At 45.1% G+C, this 23,321-nt stretch overlaps 1 protein-coding gene across 9 annotated transcripts in view; it reads left to right on the top strand.

The window, feature by feature from the left end:
- Positions 1-21,057, top strand: part of CFAP221 (cilia and flagella associated protein 221) — a 107,617-nt gene extending 86,560 nt beyond the window's left edge. For all 9 annotated transcript variants that reach the window (XM_040474849.1, XM_040474848.1, XM_040474850.1 and 6 more), the window contains 5 exons: positions 5,354-5,512; positions 7,085-7,176; positions 12,464-12,556; positions 15,655-15,750; positions 20,830-21,057. In XM_040474849.1, the coding sequence (XP_040330783.1) occupies positions 5,354-5,512; positions 7,085-7,176; positions 12,464-12,556; positions 15,655-15,750; positions 20,830-20,938 (549 nt within the window). In that variant the 3' untranslated portion in view covers positions 20,939-21,057. The remainder of the gene's footprint in view (positions 1-5,353; positions 5,513-7,084; positions 7,177-12,463; positions 12,557-15,654; positions 15,751-20,829) is intronic.
- The last annotated feature ends 2,264 nt before the right edge of the window (positions 21,058-23,321 follow it).

Here is a 23,321-nt window from a genome sequence, read left to right as displayed (position 1 = left end):
CATTTTTCATAATACCTTCTAGGTCCATCCATATTGTTGCAAATGGCCATACTTCATTCTTTCTATGATTAATATTCCTTTGTATATATGTACCGTATCTTCTTTATCCACTCACCTATTGATGGGCATGGGCTGCTTCCATATGGTGGCTGTTGTGAAAAATACTGCAGTGAACACAGGGGTGCATATATCTTTTAATGGGGCGCCTGGGTGGCGCAGTCGGTTAAGCATCCGACTTCAGCCAGGTCGCGATCTCGCGGTCCGTGAGTTCGAGCCCCGCGTCGGGCTCTGGGCTGATGGCTCGGAGCCTGGAGCCTGTTTCCGATTCTGTGTCTCCCTCTCTCTCTGCCCCTCCCCCGTTCATGCTCTGTCTCTCTCTGTCCCAAAAATAAATAAAAACGTTGAAAAAAAATTTTTTTTAAATTAATGTATTCATTTTCTTTGGGTAAATACCCAGAAGTAGAATTGCTGGGTCATATGGTATTTCTTTTTCTTTTTTCTTTTTTTTTTTTTTTTTGAGTAACCTAGAAAAAGTGAGCTCTTGATACATGTAACAACATGGATGATTCTCAGAATAATTATGCCGAGTAAAAGAAATCAGACCAAAAAACGAATACAGGCTGTATGATTCAATTTGTGTAAAAGTCTAGAACATCTAAAGTAATCTATAGAGACAGAAAGCAGATTAGTGACTGTGTAGTGATGAGTTGGATGGATTGGTATGGCAGAGCAGGGAGGAAGGACAGAGAACTTACAAAGGGACAAGAGAAAACTTTGGAGGGTGATCAAGAAAAATCTTGATTTTTTTTTAATTTAATTCAAAATTTTTTTAATTTAACTTTTTTAATGTTTTTTTTTTTTTTTTTTTTTATTTGAGAGAGAGAGAGTCAGAGCGTGAGCAGGAGAAGAGCAGAGAGAGAGGGAGACACAGAATCGGAAGCAGGCTCCAGGCTCTGAGCTGTCAGCACAGAGCCCGATGTGGGGCTCGAACTCGTGAACCACAAGATCATGACCTGAGCCGGAAGTCGGTCTCTTAAGAGACTGAACCACCCAAGCGTTCCTGAGATGTTTGTAATTTTTCTGGTGGTTTTGCAGATGTAACATTCATCAAGACATCAAATTACATAGTTTTGATATGTGTAGTTAATTGTGTGTCAGTTCTATATCAGTATAGCTATAAAAGAAGGAATTTGGAAACCCTAAGAAAAGAAACAAAAACCAAAAGAAAAAAATACTGGTTGGAAAGCATTATCGCGAAGTCCTCCTGCATTCAGCTTGCAGGAGGAAAGGTAAAGGGCTCTGGGAAAGAGGTGTAGAGGGAAGGGTGGGCCCCACACACTAACAGTGCAGTCGAAAGGATGGAAACATTCAAAGATCTGAGAAAGGTACATCATCCAGGCAAAAGAAAAAGCCATTATAAATTCTAGAGGGGAAGGGCACCTGGGTGGCTCAGTGGGTTAAGCGTCCGACTTCGGCTCAGGTCATGATCTCGCGGTTTGTGAGTTCGAGCCCCGTGTCAGGCTCTGTGCTGACAGCTCAGAACCTGGAGCCTGCTTCAGAATCTGTGTCTCCCTCTCTCTCTGCCCCGCCCCCACTTGTGCTCTCTGTATATCAAAAATAAATAAAATGTTAAAAAAAATTTTTTTTTTAAAGAATTGAGGGGGTTCCTGGGTGTCTCAGTCAGTTAAGCATCCGACTCTATGTTTCAGCTCAGGTCATGATCTCACCATTGGTAAGTTCGAATCCCGTGTCAGGTTCTGCACTGCCAGCATGGAGCCTGCTTGGGATTCTCTATCTCCCTCTCTCTCTCTGCCCCTTCCCTGCTCACTCTCTGCCTCTCTCTCAAAATAAGTAAATACACGTTTAAAAAATAATAATAAGATAAACTTTAGGGGGGGAAGCAATCAACTAAAAATCGATACTTGTTCCAAAAAGGAAACCGAACTAAAATTTGATGTCATTTTTAAGAGTTACTGGTAAATAAAAGAAAAAGTGGAATCCAGTTAGCCTTGCTACTGGGACTCTTTTTCTGTCAGTGACCTGATAGTGAACCTTCACACACACGAAAAAAGAACTATAATCTGAGCCTCTACTTGGCCTGGCAGAGAAACATATTTCCACAGTTAAGACAAAAGAAATGCTCTTTATTAGTTGCCAACTTTCAAAGACAACTAATGAACAAAGTATGGAGGTCTTGCCTGTGGTTCCAGAAGGCAGATGTTAACCATCTCCATGACATAAAAGCAAGACTGTGGAAGAGGGCAGGAGGGTTACAAGAAAGCATAGGAATGGTAATGTTTTCATCGCATGTGAGGGGGGAGTTGAAATACTCAGCCAAAGATAATGAAACAACAAATAGGGGTATAAGTGCATCCTTCCAAGTCACGAAGATAACTCACAGCAGCACTAAAAATAACAATGTGATTTTCAAAATTGGAAGGAGCATTTGTGTACATGAGCAAAATCCCTATCTCGCATAGGAATGAGTCCATGGCTACTGGCTGAGGTTGGTAATACAGAACTGGAAGAATAAGCATAATGTTTAGAGTAATGGCCATTGGAGGCACAAAACTCAGACATAATGGAAAGAAACAGCCTCTGGGATATGGGCCTGGGGACAGGAATGGTCTTCAGGAGCCCCATCGCTTTTCATCACAAACCCTTCCAGCCTGGACGAGTTGCTGCCACATGCGTGCATTAGTCTGAGGAAAATGAGAATTAAAATAATTATGGGATGACCACTCAGGCCACTTACTCTGGTGGCAATGGCCACCCAGGGGAATCTGAAGTATGACAACTATTAAAGATAGTGATATTGCCGTTTCCAAAAGCATTTCCTTCTTTAATCACCCTTGGCCCCAAGGCCCATCCAGAGAGTCGGCCACACAACTTCACTGGCCCTCAATCAAGCAGGGTAGGAGAGGCGCCTGAAGGCCACGCAGCTAATTTCACCTCCCTGGTGTTGGGCACTGTTGCCTTCCTCACCACCTGACTAGCGTGCAGCCGGCCTATCCGCCATCACGCTGTCTCCTAGTCTCACTGTGACCCAGCCCCACTGAGGTCTCCGTCACTCCTGCCCCAATTCCCCCTAGAGTCCCTTCCCAGGCACTTTTCCGATTGGCCTTCGGTCACCTCAGGGGTGACTCCTGGTGGTGGGAGTCAGCAGTTATCAGACTATTACCCTCCAATCGCTCTCTTTACCCCTGAGGTGGGGCTGTGTTCCTTTGTCCCTTCTCCAGTCCTGCCGGTCTCCCCCGCTTCCTGGCTGGGGGTGGCCAAAGTCCTCCTTGCTCCTTGGGCATCTCTGTGGTGTAATATACAGATGACCTGGTTCGCCCAGTGAGGACTGGGGGGCTCGTTCTGTCTTCCGTCCTTGGGTTCTCCTTCTGAAATGCACTGAATGGAACACGAAATGTCCCCCACTTCTTCCACCACCCCCCTCCTTACTATCCTTCCTCCTCACCCACCTTTCTCTATGTTCTCAGACCTCCCCTGCTTTGTCCCGCCAGGGCCCCCACTTTCACCTTGTTCCCTTCCAACCCTCCGGCCCCTAACTGGGGAAGGGGTCTTCCCTTGGGCTCCATGGGAGCCCATTCTCTTCTGTCTCTGCCCCCACCCCATGCCGTGCTTTGAGGGACCTGAAAAGAACCTGCTGCTGTCAAAAAAATACATGTAGATGTGTACCCTAACTCTTCCTTCAACCGCAAGTGCTCACTGAGGGGTTTGCTTGTTTCTACAAGGCTGTGGGATTCCACCAGGGGGCACCTTCCCTCTCCCTGCCCGGCACCTTTCTTTGTACCCTCCAGTTCAGGCAGGGGTCCCCTCCGCATCTCTCTCCCTGGCTCTAGCTGCAGGTCAGCCTCTGCACCAACAGCATATACTCTTGGCAGTGCTCATGACTGGGCCACATTTGATTAGTACACCACCGAGGATGCCAGCTCTCCTACCCCTGACATCTGGGTGCTCTGGGGCTCCCCCCCCTCCTCCCCACCTGGCTAGCTACATTTTCTTCTTTGTGGGAGACATTTGTTGCTTGGCAGTGAGACTGGGTTTCTGTAAGCCATGTGGAATTTTGTTGTTTTGTAAAAAAAAAAAAAAAGTCCTTAAAAATCACACGAACAGAGGGCAGCTGGGTGGCTCAGTCGGTCAACTGTCCGACTCCGGCTCAGGTCATGATCTCACAGTTTATGGGTTCAAGCCCCGCGTCGGGCTCTGTGCGGACAGCTCAGAGCCTGGAACCTCCCTCGGATTCTGTGTCTCCCTCTCTCTCTGCCCCTCCCCCGCTTGCACAGACACTCTCTCTCTCTCAAAAATAAATAAATATGAGGGGCTCCTGGGTGGCTCAGTCGGTTGGGCGTCCGACTTCGGCTCAGGTCATGATCTCACAGCTCGTGAGTTCGAGCCCCACGTCAGGCTCTGTGCTGACAGCTCAGAGCCTGGAGCCTGCCTCGGATTCTGTGTCTCCCTCTCTCTCTCCACCCCTCCTCCGCTCATGCTCTGTCTCAAAAATAAATAAACATTAAAAAATTATAAAAAATAAACTTTAAATATATAGAGAGACATAATAAAGAAAAAATAAAAATCAGATGAGCATACAAAAAGAACCAAGTGTCAAGTTAGTGGTTCTTAAACATCTGAAATTAAACAACCGTGAGGGACAAAAGCTCCATTATTGTGTGGGACAAGAGCAGGGTTTGTTGGACAAGCCCCAGAAGGGACATTAAAAGGCTCTCTATTTTCCTATTGTGATATAATTGCTCTGGGCCTCCATTAGTTCTGTTGGAAAATTAGGAAAAAACAGGATCTCCCTTAAAACCAGATACTGCTTCCAAATGGAGCCTTCCTGAATTAAAAACATTACCAAAACAATGTTAAATGTTGACATTTCCTGATCTATCAAATGTCATCCTCTTCTTTGTCTTGTCTCTAAAGTAGCCTTCCAGAAGCTATTTTTGTTTTCAAACCCAGAAGCTTATTTGCTTTTTAAAGCCAGTTTGCTTATCTAATAGAGTCCCCTAATTCATCAAATTTAGAAATAAATACAGAACTTTAAGCTGTGTTAAGCTACGATTTCAGTTGTGCTTGTTTCCACTAGAACTTAGTAAATCTACATGGCATGTACTGAGGCTCTTAAACCAGAAAAGTGGCATTTATGAATGACTGTGGCTGCTACCAATTTGAAGACGTGTCTCTTCTGCTGCTTCTCTTTCCCAGACGAGCTGACGAGGACCCAGAGTGTTAGTGCTAGCAGGAGCCAGGGACAACACTCGCTGTCGCCTGGCCTGTGCCTGACGTAGAAAATGGTAAACAAAAGAGATTTTTTTCTCTCTTTCTCTCTGTCTCTCTCCTGCAGAATCCCAACCCAGGATTATTTCCTGTGATGCACCCTCTGACCTACGCAGAAACCTTGATAGATTACCATCTGTGCCCTCACCCCAAGTACAAGTTCATCAAGGAGTCCCACGGGGGGTCCAGCATTCCTCTCACCCAAAAGCAGTTTCTTCATCACACGGTAATGCCAACGGTGGGCTCACTGTCGCGGCTGGCCCTGGGCTGCAGGGAAGGGCAGGGGACAAGGATAGAGGGTCACAGCTGGAGTCAAGAAGAAGGTTTGCAGCCACAGCCCCGGCGCCGCTCTTGCCCCCTCCATGCCCACGTCTCAGGCAGCATGTGGCCGATTCTTTCAACGTTATCACTCGCCTTTACCCGTGAAAGCTGTGACTACTATTCATTTTCTTCCTATTTCAACCATGTAGAAGATGGTCATGTGCCTGGTGTAACCTCACGACCTGACCTCCTCTTTCTTTGGCTCCAACAAGTACAGAAACATCAGAATGGACAAGGTGGCAATGTGACCAGTGCACAGTACAGGAGAGGCTCCAGAGAACTCCTTCTCCCCTGAGATGACCAACCGGACCTGAAGGTCCAGAGACATCTCTTAAAGGGGGCCCTCGGGCCCTTCAAAGTCAAGAAGTCCCTAACTCAGATCATTGTCTCTGCCCTGCTTCTGCCAGTCAGACCTCATACCGCCTCCCCTTCCTGGGCTGCCCACTTGCCTTTCTGTTCTCCATGCTCTTGTGCAGGGACCCATGTGGTCCTTGATCCCTCCCTCTCCTTCCTGCCCCATATGTGCCCATCACCGGATCCCCCAGTGTGCCCCACACAACAGGCAAGTCTCCTTCTACTTCACCCCATGGACTGACTGTGCGGTCAGCCCTCCCTGGAAACCTTCCCTTGACACAAATCGGGTCTTGTTTTCCAGTTTAATAACCTTCAGTGCCCCCTGCTGCCCGAGGGCGCGGCTGGAGCTCATTGGCTCGGCCCCAATGAGCCCAAATCATTGGCTAGGCCCTTCCTGCCCAGCCTGCCTGTCCAGACTCACTTCCCACCAGGCCCCATCTAGCCCTGCACTCAGCCAAGCTGTTGGTCCCCTGACAGTGCTCTCCTTTGCATCTCTGTGCATTTGCAGGCACTTTGCCCCACCTGGAATGCCATTTGATGAACCCCCATCGCTTTGAATATTGCTTTAGCATCACATTCACCAGACAGATTGTAAGGTCCGATCTGTCCTCCATCACCAGGAGAATTTTCTTGTGTGCCTGATGAATCAGCGGGGAGAAAAGGTCTCCTTCACCCCTACTTAAGTTCCATACAGCATTGTGTAGTGCCCTTTGCTAGAGAAATTGTCTTTTACCTCGGAACACTTCAGTCAAACTTCATGAAATTATACATTTTGGGGCTTGGGGCGCCTGGGTGGCTCAGTCGGTTGAGCATCTGACTTCAGCTGAGGTCACGATCTCTTGGTTTGTGATTTCAAGCACCAAGCCCCACGTCAGGTTCCCTGCTGTCAGCACAGAGCCCACTTCGGATCCTCTGTCCCCCTCTCTCTCCACCCCTCCCCTGCTCACACGCTGTCTCTCTCAAAAATAAACATTTAAAATAAGTGCATACATAAATACATTTTGGAACTTAACTTCTAAGACTGCAAAAAAAGCCTGTTGAGTGAAACGGAAGTCCTTCCTAGACTTTAACCTCACCACGCAGTTCCCTTACATGTCAGATCCTGTGCCGGCTCTCCCTACAGGACATTATTCCTGGAATAATGAACTGGTGCAAGTTCCAGCCCCTGGCCCTCTCATTCCTGCCAGAAACTTCGAAGACAGAGACTACACAGAGGTAAGCCACAACTCATCTGTGTGTCTCCCAGGGGCATGTTTGCCCCACGGATCACAGAGGTTAAGATCCTCAAAGTTAAATGCCAATAATGTATCAAATCCTACTTTAAGTGCGTGAGGGAAGTTTGCTAGTTAGAGAAATATGATGATGTGTGTAACTGATTCACGTATTTTGAATTATCATCATTGAGGTCTACTTGTTAAAAAAATGAATGTCCCAAGCGGTTGGTTGGCCATATTTCAATAAATGTGGACAACCAATCCATATAATTCAGCTGAAATATTCATGGCCAGGTTTTAACATGTTTGAATTGCCAAGATGAGCCTTCAACACCCTGCCTATCCGATTCTACTCCTCTCTCTGCCGCAGCCTGGCGTGCCCTGCGAGGTGCCACAGCTGCAGAAACAGAATGGGTAGATGAGAATATTGTTGGGCCAAAGAAAGAAGAAATCTAGAGTAGCCACATTTTTTGCTAGTTTGCTTATTTAACACCTCTTCCTCTTCAGAGCCCTAAGGTCTCAAACAAGGAGTCCGGTGCCTTTTCTCTGGGACTCTGGCTGGTCAGTACCCCACTCCTGAGCCCCTGAATTTGCTTCTTTAGTCCACTGTCCTTACAAGCATAGTTAAATCGGTTATTGGTGAGTGACTGTGACTAGTATCCACAATGATGGCCATCGGCAGGCAGTCACCTTTCGTTCAAGTCCTTTGATCCAAAATGAGGCCCACCCCCCGGGGAAACCTGAGCTTTGCCACTATCCAGGATCCACAGGTGAGCACTATGCCCCTTGGCTCCCACCAGGGAGTCACTGGATGTGCAGTGACCCTGATAGACTCCCTGTCCACCCGCCTTCCCCAGGTATTTGAGGGGATCGGTGAAAACCAGTTTGTGACTCTAGACCACTGAATTTTACTTCTTCCTTCATTGCCAGAGGAAAGGCTGGTTCTGAATTAAGCAACATTCAGCCACACTTCCCCAGGCATTTCCACATGCTCTTTCTTTTGTGTTATTTCATTAGCACTTCTCAGCTACTCTCCTGTGCTTGGAGATGAACAGGAAACAAGAAAAAAAAAAAAAAACCCAAAAAACAAAAACCAAAAAAACACCCAGCCTAGGATTTGCGACCTGGTTGGGGCTCAAAGATATTAGTTCCTTTTCTGTGGGTTCCTCCGTAATTCATCCATCCTGGAGCCACCTCAAAATAAACGCCACATCTTTGTTCTCCACCTTAGCGTGTTTTTAAAATCTGAAATTTCCAGAATTAGGAGAAGCGATGGCACTGTAGAGAGAGTGAACGCCTTGGAGGAGCCCTTGGAGACCTGCCTTTGTAACTCATTAGCGGGTCACCTACTCTGTGTCCTTGGGCGAGTTACTTATTACTGAAGCCCTTTGAGCAATAATTTCCTCACCTGTGAACAGGGACAGCAGTGGTGTCCTACCCGGACTGTTGTGCGGATCAAAGTAAAACGATGATGTGAAGCATCTAGCACGATCCTTGATAATAACTCTTCCCGGCCCTTCTACCCTCCCCCCTGCCCTCCCCCCAGCCACGAAATCTTGCAGTGGCTCTCCTGCCACCAGATGGCGATGGTCTGCCACCGCCTTGACACACATTTGGTGTAGGGTAGGGACGCTTCACCCAGGTAACCAGTCAACCAGGCATAGCTGGCTGTGGAGTACCATCAGGAGACCAAATAAGCAACATGACCCATGGATAGATGGTAAGAAGTGCCCACCAGCTTTTGGCACGCAGAAGTCTCAAGAATTAAGGGGGGAAAAAAAATCCCATTTTTTTTTCTTCCAAACCCACGTCCTTGGAAAAATTTCCAGAGGCTGTTCTTTCAAAAAGCAGTCAGAATGCAGTTACCTTGGGCTTGAACTAACCATGAATTAAACATGAACTCTACATGAATTAAAGAAAACTCTCCAACTATGAGTTGTTAGTTTCAACGTCTGTGCCTGGGTGCTCTGTGGGGCCAGTTTGTTTCAAAATAAACCGTAATTGCGTAACAGATTATAAAATCAAGAGAGGATTCTACGTTTCCTTATCGTGGATTTCCATGATGTCAGATTCTGGACCGTGTTTTTATTTATTTAAAAAAAAATTTTTTTTTAACGTTTATTTATTTTTGAGACAGAGAGAGACAGAGCATGAACGGGGGAGGGTCAGAGAGAGAGGGAGACACAGAATCGGAAGCAGGCTCCAGGCTCTGAGCTGTCAGCCCAGAGCCCGACGCGGGGCTCGAACTCACGGACCGCGAGATCGTGACCTGAGCTGAAGTCGGACGCTTAACCTACTGAGCCACCCAGGCGCCCCCCCGTGTTTTTATTTTTAAAGGCAGTTACAAAATAATAATGGTATTCTTTTTTAAGTTTCTACAAATCCATTAATGATACTTCAACTTTGTAGTCATTTTGCTTCGATAAATGACCTATTACTTATGAGATGTTTCTTTTGCCCCTGAGAATTATCTGTTGTCAGACCATGCGATATGGTTATTTACTGTTTATTTATTTCAAGTCATTTTTGTATTCATACTAATCAAAACAAGCTTGCTTGGCTTCTCTGCTCCTTAATAAATTCAGTGCGAATTTGTTGAGTCTCTAGGAGTTCCATACACATCTCGAGAGTCAGCAGCAACAGAAGAAATTACCTAATCCAGTAGCACCCCAACTTTTGGATTTTTTTAAAATTCTTTTTAATGTTTATTTATTTTTGAGAAAGAGAGACAAAGCATGAGCGGGGAGGGGCAGAGAGAGAGAGAGACACACACAGAATCCGAAGCAAGCTCCAGGCTCTGAGCTGTCCGCACAGAGTCCCGCACAGGGCTCAAACTCATGAACCGTGAGATCATGACCTGAGCCGAAGTTGGTTGCTTAACCAAGTGAGCCACCCAGGCGCCCCCCAACTTTCAGATTTTATAGACGAGTGAAACGTCCAGAAGAATTCTGAGAACCGTTTTTAGAGCCGTCCGAGTTTTGCTTTGCCAAGAAAGGCATTAAAACCAAGCAAAGCAAAACAAAGAGCCCAACCACCATCTACTGTCTCCACCATTTCAATTCCAGAAGAACATATTAATACACACAAAAAAGTTAAAGAAACACAGTCTCAGAATTTAAAAATCAGGTACGTTTGGTCTTATGAGAAATGCTTGCCGGGCTGTGTTCCCAGACCGGCTCGCACTCTGGAGAGAGGCATCTGGGCTCTCCACTTCTCAGCACCTCTTCCCGTCTGGAATCCCCTGGGACACTGGCAGTCAGTGGGCTTGTCAGTTAGGACCTTTGTCATGAAGTCAGTAGATAGGACTAATCCCTGGTGGTAGCACCCAGGCTCCCATTAGTAAGAAATGGTGTTAAAACCCAACACCTGGGGGCTGGGGGTTCACATTGCTACTTGGAGGGTTTGTTTCTTGGCCTTCTCAGCAGACTCGCCAGGGAGTGTAGGTGGGGAAATACACACATGCACACACACACGTATACGTGTGCACATAAGCACACATACACACATTTTAGAAATTATGGATTCGCAGCAATGCTTGTAACTCCAGTCCTACCCGTAAAGTTATTACCTGCTGTCCCCCATTCTGTATTTGTATGTCCCTTCTGCTGTGAGAACCTTGGCTCCCAACATATTTACTCATTACTCTGTTCCCTAGTACGTCCAAAATAGTTTCGGAATTGCTTCACCGATAAGCATTTCAATAAACAAGCATCATAAATAGAGTTCAGGTTTATCTGAACCCCACATCCCACCAAAACTGTGACCCGACAGTCAACTACTATATTTCTAAGTTTCTTAGGTTAGTTCTTTCTTTTCCTTTTTCCTTTTCCTTTTTCCCCTTCCTTCCTTCCTTCCTTCCTTCCTTTCCTTCTTCTTTTTTCTTTCTTTTTTCCTTCCCTCTTCCTCTTAATTTCTCTCTTTCTTTCCCTCCACTGTGATTGTGGAATTCATGTGAAATATCCTTTGCTTCAGTTTGCTTTCACTTTGGGGTTTTCCCGCTTCCCTCTGTGATAGATTTAATCTCATTATTTTTTTTTTAATATGTAGAATAATGACATGCTTTCCAAATTCAAAACTACACAAAAAGGCACACTTAGAGAAGTATCCATGCTGGCCACCTCCCTCCCATCCTTGTCAGTAACAGCTCTGTCTTCTGACTCATTCTTGCAGTTTTTCTGATGCTAAGCAGAATATATATTTTTTTCTCATTTCCCCTTCTGCCTTATACAAAAAGTGCCACACTAGATATGCTCTACTGCACGTTGCTTTTTTTGCTTATAAAAAATATCTCCTGAAAATTGCTGCATATTATAGATCTCTTCCTCACTCTTTTATACAGCTGCAAAGCTATATGCCCTAGTTTGATTCATTCTCTACACTTGGCAAACAGGTGCATTTTTGCACAGGAAAAAAAAAAAAAAAAACAAAGAGAAAAAAGCTTATTTCAAAGACATAGGTGCACATGCCAAGGAGGCTTCAGTTAATCCCCTGTTTTTCCGTGCCTGCCTCCTGCCTCACCATCAGCCCACAACCTCTCTAGCGTTTGTAGGAGGCCGGTTTCCTTCCTGCGTGTTCTATGCTCTGTCACTGTGTACTTTTTCATGAGACAACACTCTTCCCAGCCTCCAGAAACTTACTCCAGAAAACTGTTGAAAACGTTTACCCCACGTATGTTTTTTCTCTTCCTCTTTGTTGTGCGTTCAATTTTTAAAGGTTTTTAAGTAATTGAGGCCAAAGGAAAGAAAAAAAGCAAATGCCTCTGCTACCATCTTGAAACAGAATTCTGTTGCCAACTTCTAAAATAACAATATTTTTTCTCCCTCTTTTAAATATTTTAATGTGCTCAATACCCGGGAATTTTTATATAAAGCTCTAAATATATAATACCAAGCAATATATAAGGGGGTTGGGGGAAGGTCTGAAATTGAATAGAACAATAAAGGGAGACTGTAAAGATGGGGGGGAAATATTAGGAATTGAAAAGTGAGCTATCTAAATTTCACCCCAGGCCCCCCAGGAAATGACATTATTTTAGACACTACCAGCTTGAAAGTTCTGTTTCTAAACTCTGGGAAATGGCTTGTTGGGCCGCATTCTCATGGATTTCACTTACCTGTTGCACCTGCTGTCTTTGTCTGTAGGGAAACATGGGGGGTGTTCAGGAGCGAAGGACAGAAAGGTAAAGTCCTCCCCTGTGGCAAAGTAAAAGTGCTTTAGAAAGTTAGGTCGGCATTCCAAGACTGTGAATGTGAGCATTTATCCTGGCTGCCTGTGTGATTCCTCCACAGATGTGATCCCTTCAATTCCGTTATGCTTCCTATAAATGCCCCCGCCGTTCTTGAGGCCCTACCAGAAGAAGACAGGTTGGAAACAGCAGAACGGTACTTTTTTTGCCTTTGGCTTCTCATGTGGTCTGTGTCACAAAAATAAGCCAGGTGCCGTGAGAGATTTCAGAAGAGCACACAGTGTCCGAGCCTGCAACCCAGAGGAGTTCAGGCCTCCCTAGGGGATAACATGCTGAATTCACAGTCGGGAATGGACAGTCTCTGCGGCCTCACATTTGCTGATCTTTAGGTGCCCCTGGAGCTCAAAGGAGCCAGAGAGTAGAGGTGGTGCTAAGTGGGCTTGGAAGGCTTCAGTGGTCATGTGAACTTGGGTTAGTACTTGAAAAAGGGTAGGATTTGGAGAGGCATAAAAAACAATAGGCTCCTCTAAAATAAAGAAAAGGGGGTGCCTGGGTGGCTCAGTTGGTTAAGCATCCAACTCTTGAATTCCACCCAGGTCATGATCCCAGGGTTGTGGGATCGAGCTGAGCCCTGTGTCAGCCTCCACGCTGAGCGTGAAGCCTGTTTAAGATTCTCTCTCTGTCTTTCTCTCTACCCCTCCTCCTCCACCTCACACTCTCACTCTAAAGTTAAAAAAAAAAAAAAAAATTAATTAAAAAAATACAACTATAGGCCCCAAACCAAGGCGCTTAAGTTTGATTTTACTGGTGAGCGTCCAACAGCCGGTAGAAATACATCCTTGAATCTTCCGTCATTGTGCCCATGTCAACATTCTTACATGTAAATAATCCATTAGTGAAATCCTAAATATCTGAGGCGCGCATCTAGTTCTCAGACCTGCCCACACGCAGTGACATTTGGCAATACCTGAGCATTTGAAACTGAACCCAGGTCTGAATGGGAAGGTTGAAGTCTTGTCTATTCAAACCACTGCCTGCGGGCATTGGTGAGGACGCTGCAGCCAGGGCGGGATGGCACGCATCTGCCCGAGGTTCAGGGGCCACAGGGAGATGCCCAGCAGGCGAAAACTTCTCTGACCCTCCACTCAGCACTGATGCGGGGACTGTCGTGACCCAGTGTCCGCATCTGTGAAATGAGAATAAGAGTATCTATTTCACGCAAGTTGTCAAAATTACAGGCGATAATGCCGATGCCGATGACGAGGGTGGTAATTATAACAAACATTTAAAGCACTACCTGTGTATCGGGCACAGCACTTTGCACGCAGTCTCATCTACCCCCCACGATGAGGTCTCGCCGTCATCCCCATCTTAGAGACAGGAAACTGCTCACAAGAAGATGATGTTTGCAGAGCACCCGCCTGTGGCTGCTTAGGAATTGTGAGTTTTCAATCATATGGGACTGGAACAGCTTTTGTGGCTTTCGAAGGTACTTTCCACAACAGAAACTTGCTATGACACTTCTGTCTACTACTGCTGAATGACGTTTCTGTTGTTTTTTTTTTTTAACTTGTTTTATTTTTTATTTTTCTAAATTTACATCCAAATTAGTTAGCATATAGTGCAACGATGATTTCAGGAGTAGATTCCTTAGTGCCCCTTACCCATTTAGCCCATCCCCCCCCCCGACAACCCTTCCTGTAACCTTTCTGTTTTGTCCCCCTCCCTGTTTTTATGTTATTTTTGATTCCCTTCCCTTGTGTTCATCTGTTCTGTGTTTTAGAGTCTTCATATGAGTGAAGTCAGATGATATTTGTCTTTCTCTGACTAATTTCACTTAGCATAATACCCTCCAATTCCATCCATGTAGTTGCAAATGGCAAGATTTCATTCTTTTTGATTGCTGAGTAATACTCCATTGTGTATATATATATATATATATATATATACCACATCTTCTCTATCCATTCATCCATCGATGGACTTTTGGGCTCTTTCCATACTTTGGCTACTGTTGATAGTGCTGCTATAAACATGGGGGTGCATGTGTCCCTTCGAAACAGCACAGCTGTATCCCGCGGATAAATGCCTAATAGTGCAATTGCTGGGTCGTAGGGTAGTTCTCTGTTTAGCTTTTTGAAGAACCTCCATACTGTTTTCCAGAATGGCTGCACCAGCTTGCCTTCCCATATATTATTTCATTTTAAAAAATTTTAATGTTTATTTATTTTTGAGAGAGAGAGAGAGAAGCAGAGCACGAGCTCGGAAGGTGCAGAGAGAGAGGGAGACACAGAATCTGAAGCAGGCTCCAGGCTCTGAGCTGTCATCACAGAGCTTGACATGGGGCTTGAACTTATGAACTGGGACACCATGACCTGAGCCAAAATTGGATACCCAACCAACTGAGCCACCCAGGCATCCCTATATTATTTCATTTTTAAAGCAATTGTGGATTTTTTAGTTCTCTTCTCGTTGGTTTCTACTTGAATTCCATGGTGGCCAGAGAACATACTGTGAATACTATCAGAAGATTGAAATCATTCAGGCTTTCATTTTGGTGTAAGATATGGTCAAGACTGGTACACATTTTCAAACGTGCACTTGAAAAGAATATGAATTCTGTAACCTCACTTTAAAAATTCCCTTTTAGGGGCGCCTGGGTGGCGCAGTCGGTTAAGCGTCCGACTTCAGCCAGGTCACGATCTCGCGGTCCGTGAGTTCGAGCCCCGCGTCGGGCTCTGGGCTGATGGCTCAGAGCCTGGAGCCTGTTTCCGATTCTGTGTCTCCCTCTCTCTCTGCCCCTCCCCCGTTCATGCTCTGTCTCTCTCTGTCCCAAAAATAAATAAACGTTGAAAAAAAAATTTTTTTTAATTCCCTTTTATTCTCTGCTTATAAATAATGATTCCTACCATTGTTTTTGGGTGGAAAGCAATTTATCAGCTATATGCTACTCTTTTTTTTTAACTTTATTTATTTTGAGAAAGAGAGAGAGAGTACACAGGCAAGCAGGGGAGAGGCAGAGAGAGAGGGAGAGAGAATCTCAGGCAAGCTCCACGGCTCAGTTTCATGACCGTAAGATCATGGCCAGAGCTGAAATCAAGAGTCGGACGCTCAACTGATCGAGTCAGCCAGGTGCCCCAGCCTTATGCTTCTCTTAACATACACTCAACAAAAGTGGGTAGAACTAACCTTGAAAGCCACAAGAATTACGTAACTCTTAAACGATCAGGATTTTTCTCTATTTTATTTTGGGAAGGAAAATCCATGCCAGCTAAGCGTCTTCTCCCTTTTCAGTGAGCTCTGCGAACAGAATGTAGAAGTTATACTGACTCCAGAAATAATTGAAGCAGAATTCCCTATCTTGGACCACAAGGACACCAAAAAGGAGAAGTAAGTAGATGATTTATGCTTAGGAAGGGGCAGCCTTCCGATCGAATGTGTCCTATATGAAGTGCATGATTGTCACGTTGTCCGAATCGAAATACCTCAGGCTTAAAAAAGAGAGATTTGCGCATATCTTAGTTTATATGCACAATTACGTGCCCTCAAATGTGGTTGGTAGGTGAACATTTAAGAACTGAACCCAATTTTTCCCTTTGCTTATCATCTCATTTCACAAGTGTGTTTGGGGAGGGGGGGGCACCTGTAGCCACATCGCAGCCCCACCATGTGTTACACGTGAGATTTCCAGCCATGTCCCTTACCTCAGTAACTGAGCTCCGGGTTCCTCGTTTATACCGTGCGGAACATAGTGTCCCTCACAGATGGCGTGAGGATTGAGACACCAACGAGAGGACGTCTCGCCAGTTGCTTGATGGGAGCTAATATGCTCAGCAAACGTTAATGTTTCCCTTTGCCTCTCCATCAGGGGCCAAAGAGCTAAGCAAACATCGTCATCCCTCAAAACATTAGTTTCGGTGAACAGTTTTGTAATGGAAATAACCTGATATAGTTCATATGGTTTATAAGTTTGAAATTCCAAGTATGCTTTTAAAATGTTTTTCTTTTGGGGCACCTGGGTGGCTCAGTCGGTTGGGCGTCCGACTTCGGCTCAGGTCATGCTCTCTCCATGCACAAGTTCAAGCCCCGAGTTGGGCTTTGTGCTGACGGCTCGGAGCCTGGAGCCTGCTTCAGATTCTGTGTCTCCCTCTCTCTCTGCCCCTCCCCCGCTCTCTCTCGCTCTCTTTCTCTGTCAAAAATAAATAAACATAAAAATATTGTTTAAAATGTCTTTTTTCTTTTAAAAAATGCCTTTTTGGGGTGCATGGATGGCTCAGTCAGTTAGGCATCTGACTCTTGATTTCGGCTCCAGTCACGATCTCACAGTTTGTGGGTTCGAGCCCCATGTCAGGCTCTGTGCTGACAGTGCAGAGCCTGCCTGGGATTCTTTCTCCCTCTCTCTCTGCCTCTCCCCTGCTGTCTCAAATGTGGTTTCTCTCTCTCTCTCAATAAATAAATAAACGTTAAAAAATAAAAATAGGGGCGCCTGGGTGGCTCAGTTAAGCATCTGACTTCGGCTCAGGTCATGAACTCGCTTCCGTGAGTTCAAGCCCCGTGTTGGGCTCTGTGCTGACAGCTCAGAGCCTGGAACCTGCTTCAGAATCTGCGTCTCCCTCTCTCTCTGCTCCTCTGCTTCTCGTGCTCTGTCTCTCTCTCAAAAATAAAGACAGATTTGGGGCGCCTGGGTGGCGCAGTTGGTTAAGCGTCCGACTTCAGCCAGGTCACGATCTCGCGGTCCGTGAGTTCGAGCCCTGCGTCCGGCTCTGGGCTGATGGCTCGGAGCCTGGAGCCTGTTTCCGATTCTGTGTCTCCCTCTCTCTCTGCCCCTCCCCCGTTCATGCTCTGTCTCTCTCTGTCCCAAAAATAAATAAAAACTTTGGGAAAAAAAATTTAAAAAAAAAAAGTATTTCATAAAAAAAAAAATAAAGACAGATTTAAAAAAATAATAATAAAGATAAAAATAAATAATTTAAAAATGCCTTTTTATTATTAAAAAATCAGAAAATACAAAAAATAAAAACAATAATACCACCAGAGACAGTAACTTGTACATTCTGATGTACGGTCTTCCAAATATTTACTTATTTAGTATCTATATTATTCATTATATATAATATGTTAATATATATTAACATAATTATATTGATTATATACTTATGTTTTAATAACATTTAACATATTATTCATAATGTTTCATCTTCTGCACTTTTATTTATCAATCTACCATAAACATATATTTATAAATATAGGTAGACATTGTATTCCACCATAAGTTATTTAACTGTCTTCTGAGTTGTCAGTGTTTTGCTGTTAGCGATTGTGCTGTAGTAAATTTCCATGCTTACTCCATACTGCATATTGAGAATCACTGTATATAGTCTAATTGTCATTCAGAGTTCCATCAGCAGAGGTCAGGACTGCCCACATTCAAATGCCCTGAATAACATGGAAAACTATCATTTTTCTTTTCTTCTTTAGCAATAGGATAGATTTAAAAAAGACCTTCTCATTGTCTTCATTTTAATTTCTGTGTGTACAAGTGATGTTACATAGTTTCTCAGGCTGATATTATCACCCTATTTTTCTTCTTTAATGAGGGGCTCGCTTTGCCTTTTTTGCCAGAAACATTTATCTGTTTGTCGTTTATTTCTGTGTCTCTTGTACATTAAGGATAATTACCCTTTCTTAGATACGTTATAAGTTTCTCAGTTTGTCTTGGAACTTTGTTTGGAATGTTTTGGGAGGCCTTGCCTTTTTTTTAAAGGAACTAACCCCCACCCCGCCCCCCACATGTCTTAGTATGGGGTTCCTTTGGCCTGTTTGTGATGGTTTCAGAGACCTACAGAAACCAACACTCCTCGGAAAATTTTTTAGCAGTTTCTAGGAAAAGGAAATTTAAGGTAGAAAAATGTTAAATAGAATTTCAGTGAGCCTGGTTTCGTCAATTACCAATGAAATATCATCTCACACAACACAGCATGTCAAACCTCGTGTACCTCAACAAACAGATGCTCTTTGCACTGCATTTGTTTCAGGTTTCAAACAATTGACTGAGGGTTTTAAATAAAACCCTTTGTTTTTCTATTTTATTATTTTTTGAAGAGACTCTTCTTTTTTTTTTTTTTAGTATTTATTTATTTTTGAGAGAGAGAAAGACAGAGTGAGAGTGGGGGAGAGGGAGACACAGAATCCAAAGCAGGCTCCAGGCTCTGAGCTGTCAGCACAGCACCCGATGCGGGGCTTGAACTTACAGACCGCGAGATCATGATCTGAGTGGAAGTCGGACATTCAGCCCACTGAGCCACCCAGGCGCCCCTTTTTTTCTATTTTAAAACTTGCCCCTGGACAAATAATGACTTGCCACACGAATGGAGTAATATGTAATACCTCTCTGCTCATGTGCTCTTAAATGTGGTTTTTCACCCTTTATACTACAGAGCAAATGTTGAATGCCACCTGATTATCAAATTATTATTAAATGAAACAGAAGTTATTACTTTATATATTCACCCAGTGGTATTTTTTTTACATATTTCAGCTGCTTTACCACAAAAATAAACTAAGAGTGACCTCTAAACATTTCGGCACATCACATTAGCTTCTAATTTTTTTCAAAACACACAGATGTAGGGGTGAGAGATGTTTTTTCTCTCTCTCTCAAATAAATGAATCAACTTGAAAAAAGACCTTAAAAAATACAAGAACATTCGACCCACTTTCAATAGACATATCATGGCATTTTCAATTCACCTATTTTTCTGTTTACATTATTGTATGTACATGTTTTCCCATGGCAAAATTATCAACGTGATCATCATTTCATTGGCTGAAGACTATTCCAACAGGTTGATAGCCCATAGACGGTTTTAGAAAGTTCATTGATTCACAGGTTCTCTTCAGCTCGTATCAAGCATTATCCTGAGCTGTTTTGTCCTCTCTGTCCCTACTTGTTCCTTTTCCTCACCTCTTCAACCTCAGGCAGAAGCTGCCAGCGTCCCCACTGTCACACACACACACACAACCAGGAGGTAGAGAGAATATAAAGAACACATCAGTGGTGTATAATTTCCCATAAGGACTGCTATCTGTTTGGTCTCTGGAAAATTCTGTTTTCAGGGATGCAAAGAATCATGTGTTCTCCCTCAACAGCTGTAATTACCGTGAGAGGTTCTTTGCTGCCCTCGTGGTGATCTCAGCCTGCTCAAGCCCCCCCTAAGGGGAATCATGCAAAATGTCCAAGAAACTGTGAGGGTGACTTTAGTTGCTGACACATCATTTGACACTTCTGAGATTTTCATAGTATCATTCAACCATTAGTATCTTTACTAATAAAGATAGGGAGACAGACCTACATATTTAAATGTTTTAATTTATTTATTAGAGAGAGAGCATGAGCAGGGGAGAGGGGCAGAGGGAGCAAGAGAGAGAGAGACAGAGAGAGACAGAGAGAGAGAATCTCAAGCAGGCTCCACTCTCAGCACGGAACCCAATGTGGGGCTTGATCCCACGACCCTGGGATCATGACCTGAGCCGAATCAAGAGTTGGACACTCAACCAACTGAGCCACCCAGGCACCGCCCCTAAGATTGATTCCATTAAATGATACCAATTAATATTTTTATGACATGCATCAGGGAACATTTTAATTCTTCATTTTCAGATATTTCTGCTTTCTCAAAACTGCCAGGCATTTGTCAGAACTTTACATTTCACCCTGCTTAGAAAACGTTCCAGAAACACTTGAGTTTATATCGTATTCTCCTGACTAGGCACATCATCTAGCTGAGCTCACCATCCTCAGACATCTGTCCTTTCAACCAAATGCACTTGGGTCATTCCTTGCCAGACATTTGGAAACTTCTACCCAGCAACCCCCTTGCCACGCCCAGCCAAAGTCTGGGCTCCACACCAGCCGTCACTTGATCCAGATGCAGAACCCTCCCTCTTGACTCCCCCGCTTCTGGAGCCGTCATCAGAGTCGGAGATATTATGTGTCTGCTTCATTCACAAACGTGAGGAAGCGTCTAACGCTGCCTGAGCATTCAGAAGACATCATACTAAGATGTCTAGGAGTAATTTCTCATTTCACCTCGACAATGTTGGGAGGTGGGAATTCCCACTGTCTGTACGTCTGGAAACGGAGCCTGAGTTAGGGAACTTGGCCATGCTAAGAAACGCGTGTAGCTAAGATCAGAAGCCAGGTTTGCATCACTTATCAGCCAAGTGTTTTCACTGGTAACTAAATTATCGCTAAATATAGTTTTTTATATATACATGTAGTTATACATACACGTTTGTGTACATTGAGATGTGTGTGTACATATGTACATATATGCTATCAATCGCGTATAAAAACATGTAAAACAAGTCGTCCAGCCTTCCAGCAGAAGGGCGTGGGGGGATGGGAGATGGTGACTGGAGCTGTTACCAAATGCCCTGATGTGTCCTTGTTGGGTGTTTGATATGCAGAGAGGCCAGAGAACAAGCACAGCCAGAGGAGAAGGCGGGAGAAAAGGTGCTGGAGGAGATGAAGCTTCTGCAGAGCAAAGCTCTCAACTCGTGCCTGATTCTAGGATAAAACCTCCAGGAGGTCAGTGCCTTCCATCGGCTTTCCGCCCGTCACCGTGGTCCTCTGTGTCCACTTGCATCCCAGCCATCTCTGGAATTAAACTTCCTAGAGGATAAAATCGGAATGTGGACGGTGTATATATTTTTAAGTAATGATCTTTCCGTTCAAAAATAAGATGTCACTGGTGGGATGGCGGTGTCGGAAGCTTCTCGGTGCGAGATTTCGTGCTGGCACAGACTTCCTGAGTAAGTCGTGGGCCACCATGCCGAGACCTAGAGCCGGGGCTATCCGCTGTTCCTGAGAGCCTTTTTGGAGGTGTGGTGCCTGGGGCCGGAGGTAGGAGGGTTCAGAGCAGGGCTGCTTGGCTTGCTCACTTCCGCGGCCCCTGAGTGTCACAGCCTTGGTGAGGACCCTCGCTCCCCAAGCATCTGTGGGACGGCACGCACTAGCGAGCAGGGGCTGGAAAACGGAGGGGACACAGTGAGCCACCCAAGCGTGCAGACTGGTTTGGAAGCAACTGGAAAATATCCCTCTGGAAACGCTAAGAAACACCTGAGGCAAAAGGTCACTGCCAAGGGGTCGGGAGGCTCTGTGAACGCATCAGCGAAAACCTTTTGATTGTGTGGGTCTTTGGTTTTGCTTGTTTGTTAACAGGACGCCATTCATTTGCAGAAGCAGGTAAGACTGATGACATTTGGGTTATAACAACCCATCATTATCCAAGTATATTTGGATGTATTCCCTACATTCCTCTTTCTGTGCGAAGCTGTTATCAGACTCTATGTACCGTTTCAAAAGAGCTCTTCATTAGCTCATTGATTCTGACATTTGTTCTGGGATTTGTCTTTCCATCATGAAACCAAAACTCTTTAGGGACAGGACCTACAGTGTGTTTGAGGCAATTCGCATACGTTAGACAATTAAATGTTGTTAATCACCATTTCCTTCCTGTCAGTACAATAGGTACACAAGTGAGCTTGGGTCTGTGAAGCCATTTCTTTAGTCTTCTTAAAAATATATATATATTTTTAAATGTTTATTTATTTTTGAGAGAGAGAGAAAGAGACAGCGCACAAATGGGGGAGGGACAGAGAGAGAGGGAGACACAATCGAAGCAGGCTCCAGGCTCCGAGCTGTCAGCAGAGAGCCTGACGCGGGGCTCGAACCCACCAGCCGTGAGGTCATGACCTGAGCCCAAGTCAGACGCTCAACCACCTGGGCCCCCCAGGCGCCCCCTTTAGTATTCTTTTTTTTTTTTTAATTTTTTTTTCAACGTTTATTTATTTTTGGGACAGAGAGAGACAGAGCATGAACGGGGGAGGGGCAGAGAGAGAGGGAGACACAGAATCGGAAACAGGCTCCAGGCTCTGAGCCATCAGCCCAGAGCCTGACGCGGGGCTCGAACTCACGGACCGCGAGATCGTGACCTGGCTGAAGTCGGACGCTTCACCGACTGCGCCACCCAGGCGCCCCCCTTTAGTATTCTTAAAGGCTAACCCAGCCCACGTGCAAGACAGAACTTCGCATCACTCATTTATGCAACCAAGTCCCTCTGGGGAATGTCCCAGAGAGAGGGAGACACCAACAGCACTAGGCAGAGGCCACGGCCCCTCCTCAGAACTGGGGCTACCAGATACAACGGCACCCACTTGAAATTGAATTTCAGATATCAACAAATTATATTTTACTGTACGTATGTCCCAATAGGGCATGCGCTTTCTGGGACATATTACGCTAAAAAAAAAAATTCATTGTTTCTCTGAAATTCATATTTAACTGGGCATCCTACATTCTTATTTGCTGAATCCGCCGACCCCATTCAACACCCAGCAGCCTCGTGAGAGATCCCGGGTGAATGAAAGATAGGATGGCTGAAGGACACAGAGTCAGTGGTTAACATGGGAGTCGCATGTAAGGCAGGGGACAGGCTTTCCGAACAAGAACACCGGTTCCTTTTCCCTGGCGTCCCCCATGTGTCAGGCCCTGTGCTGGCCCATAGGGGGGACTGCTCTTTGAGTCTTCACACCCTCCCGCACAGAGAAGCCCAAGGGTCCCAGAAGCCAGGTGACGCTTCAAGCTGGTGACGACCCACAAGGCCTGTGTGACTACGAGGTCGGGCAGAATCAGAGAGGGACTCTTCAGGCAGCTAGAACTCCAGCTGGGTCGCCTGTGCTGGGCAAGAGGGGCAGTTGGAGATGGGGACACTGCCTGCCTCTGCCAGAGGACACCAGACTCTTCATTCCCGAGTCACACACAACAGGCTCTGTTTTCCTTCTCTACCACCGCCACCTCTTGCCCCTTTAAAAAAAATTTTTTTTAACGTGTATTTATTTTTGAGACAGAGAGAGACAGAGCATGAACGGGGGGAGGGGCAGAGAGAGAGGGAGACACA

This window comes from Herpailurus yagouaroundi, unplaced genomic scaffold (genome assembly GCF_014898765.1).
Source record: "Herpailurus yagouaroundi ecotype Mexico unplaced genomic scaffold, PumYag 140, whole genome shotgun sequence".
NCBI classification, from domain to species: Eukaryota; Metazoa; Chordata; class Mammalia; order Carnivora; family Felidae; genus Herpailurus; species Herpailurus yagouaroundi.
This window is presented reverse-complemented; position numbering and strand designations above follow the sequence as displayed.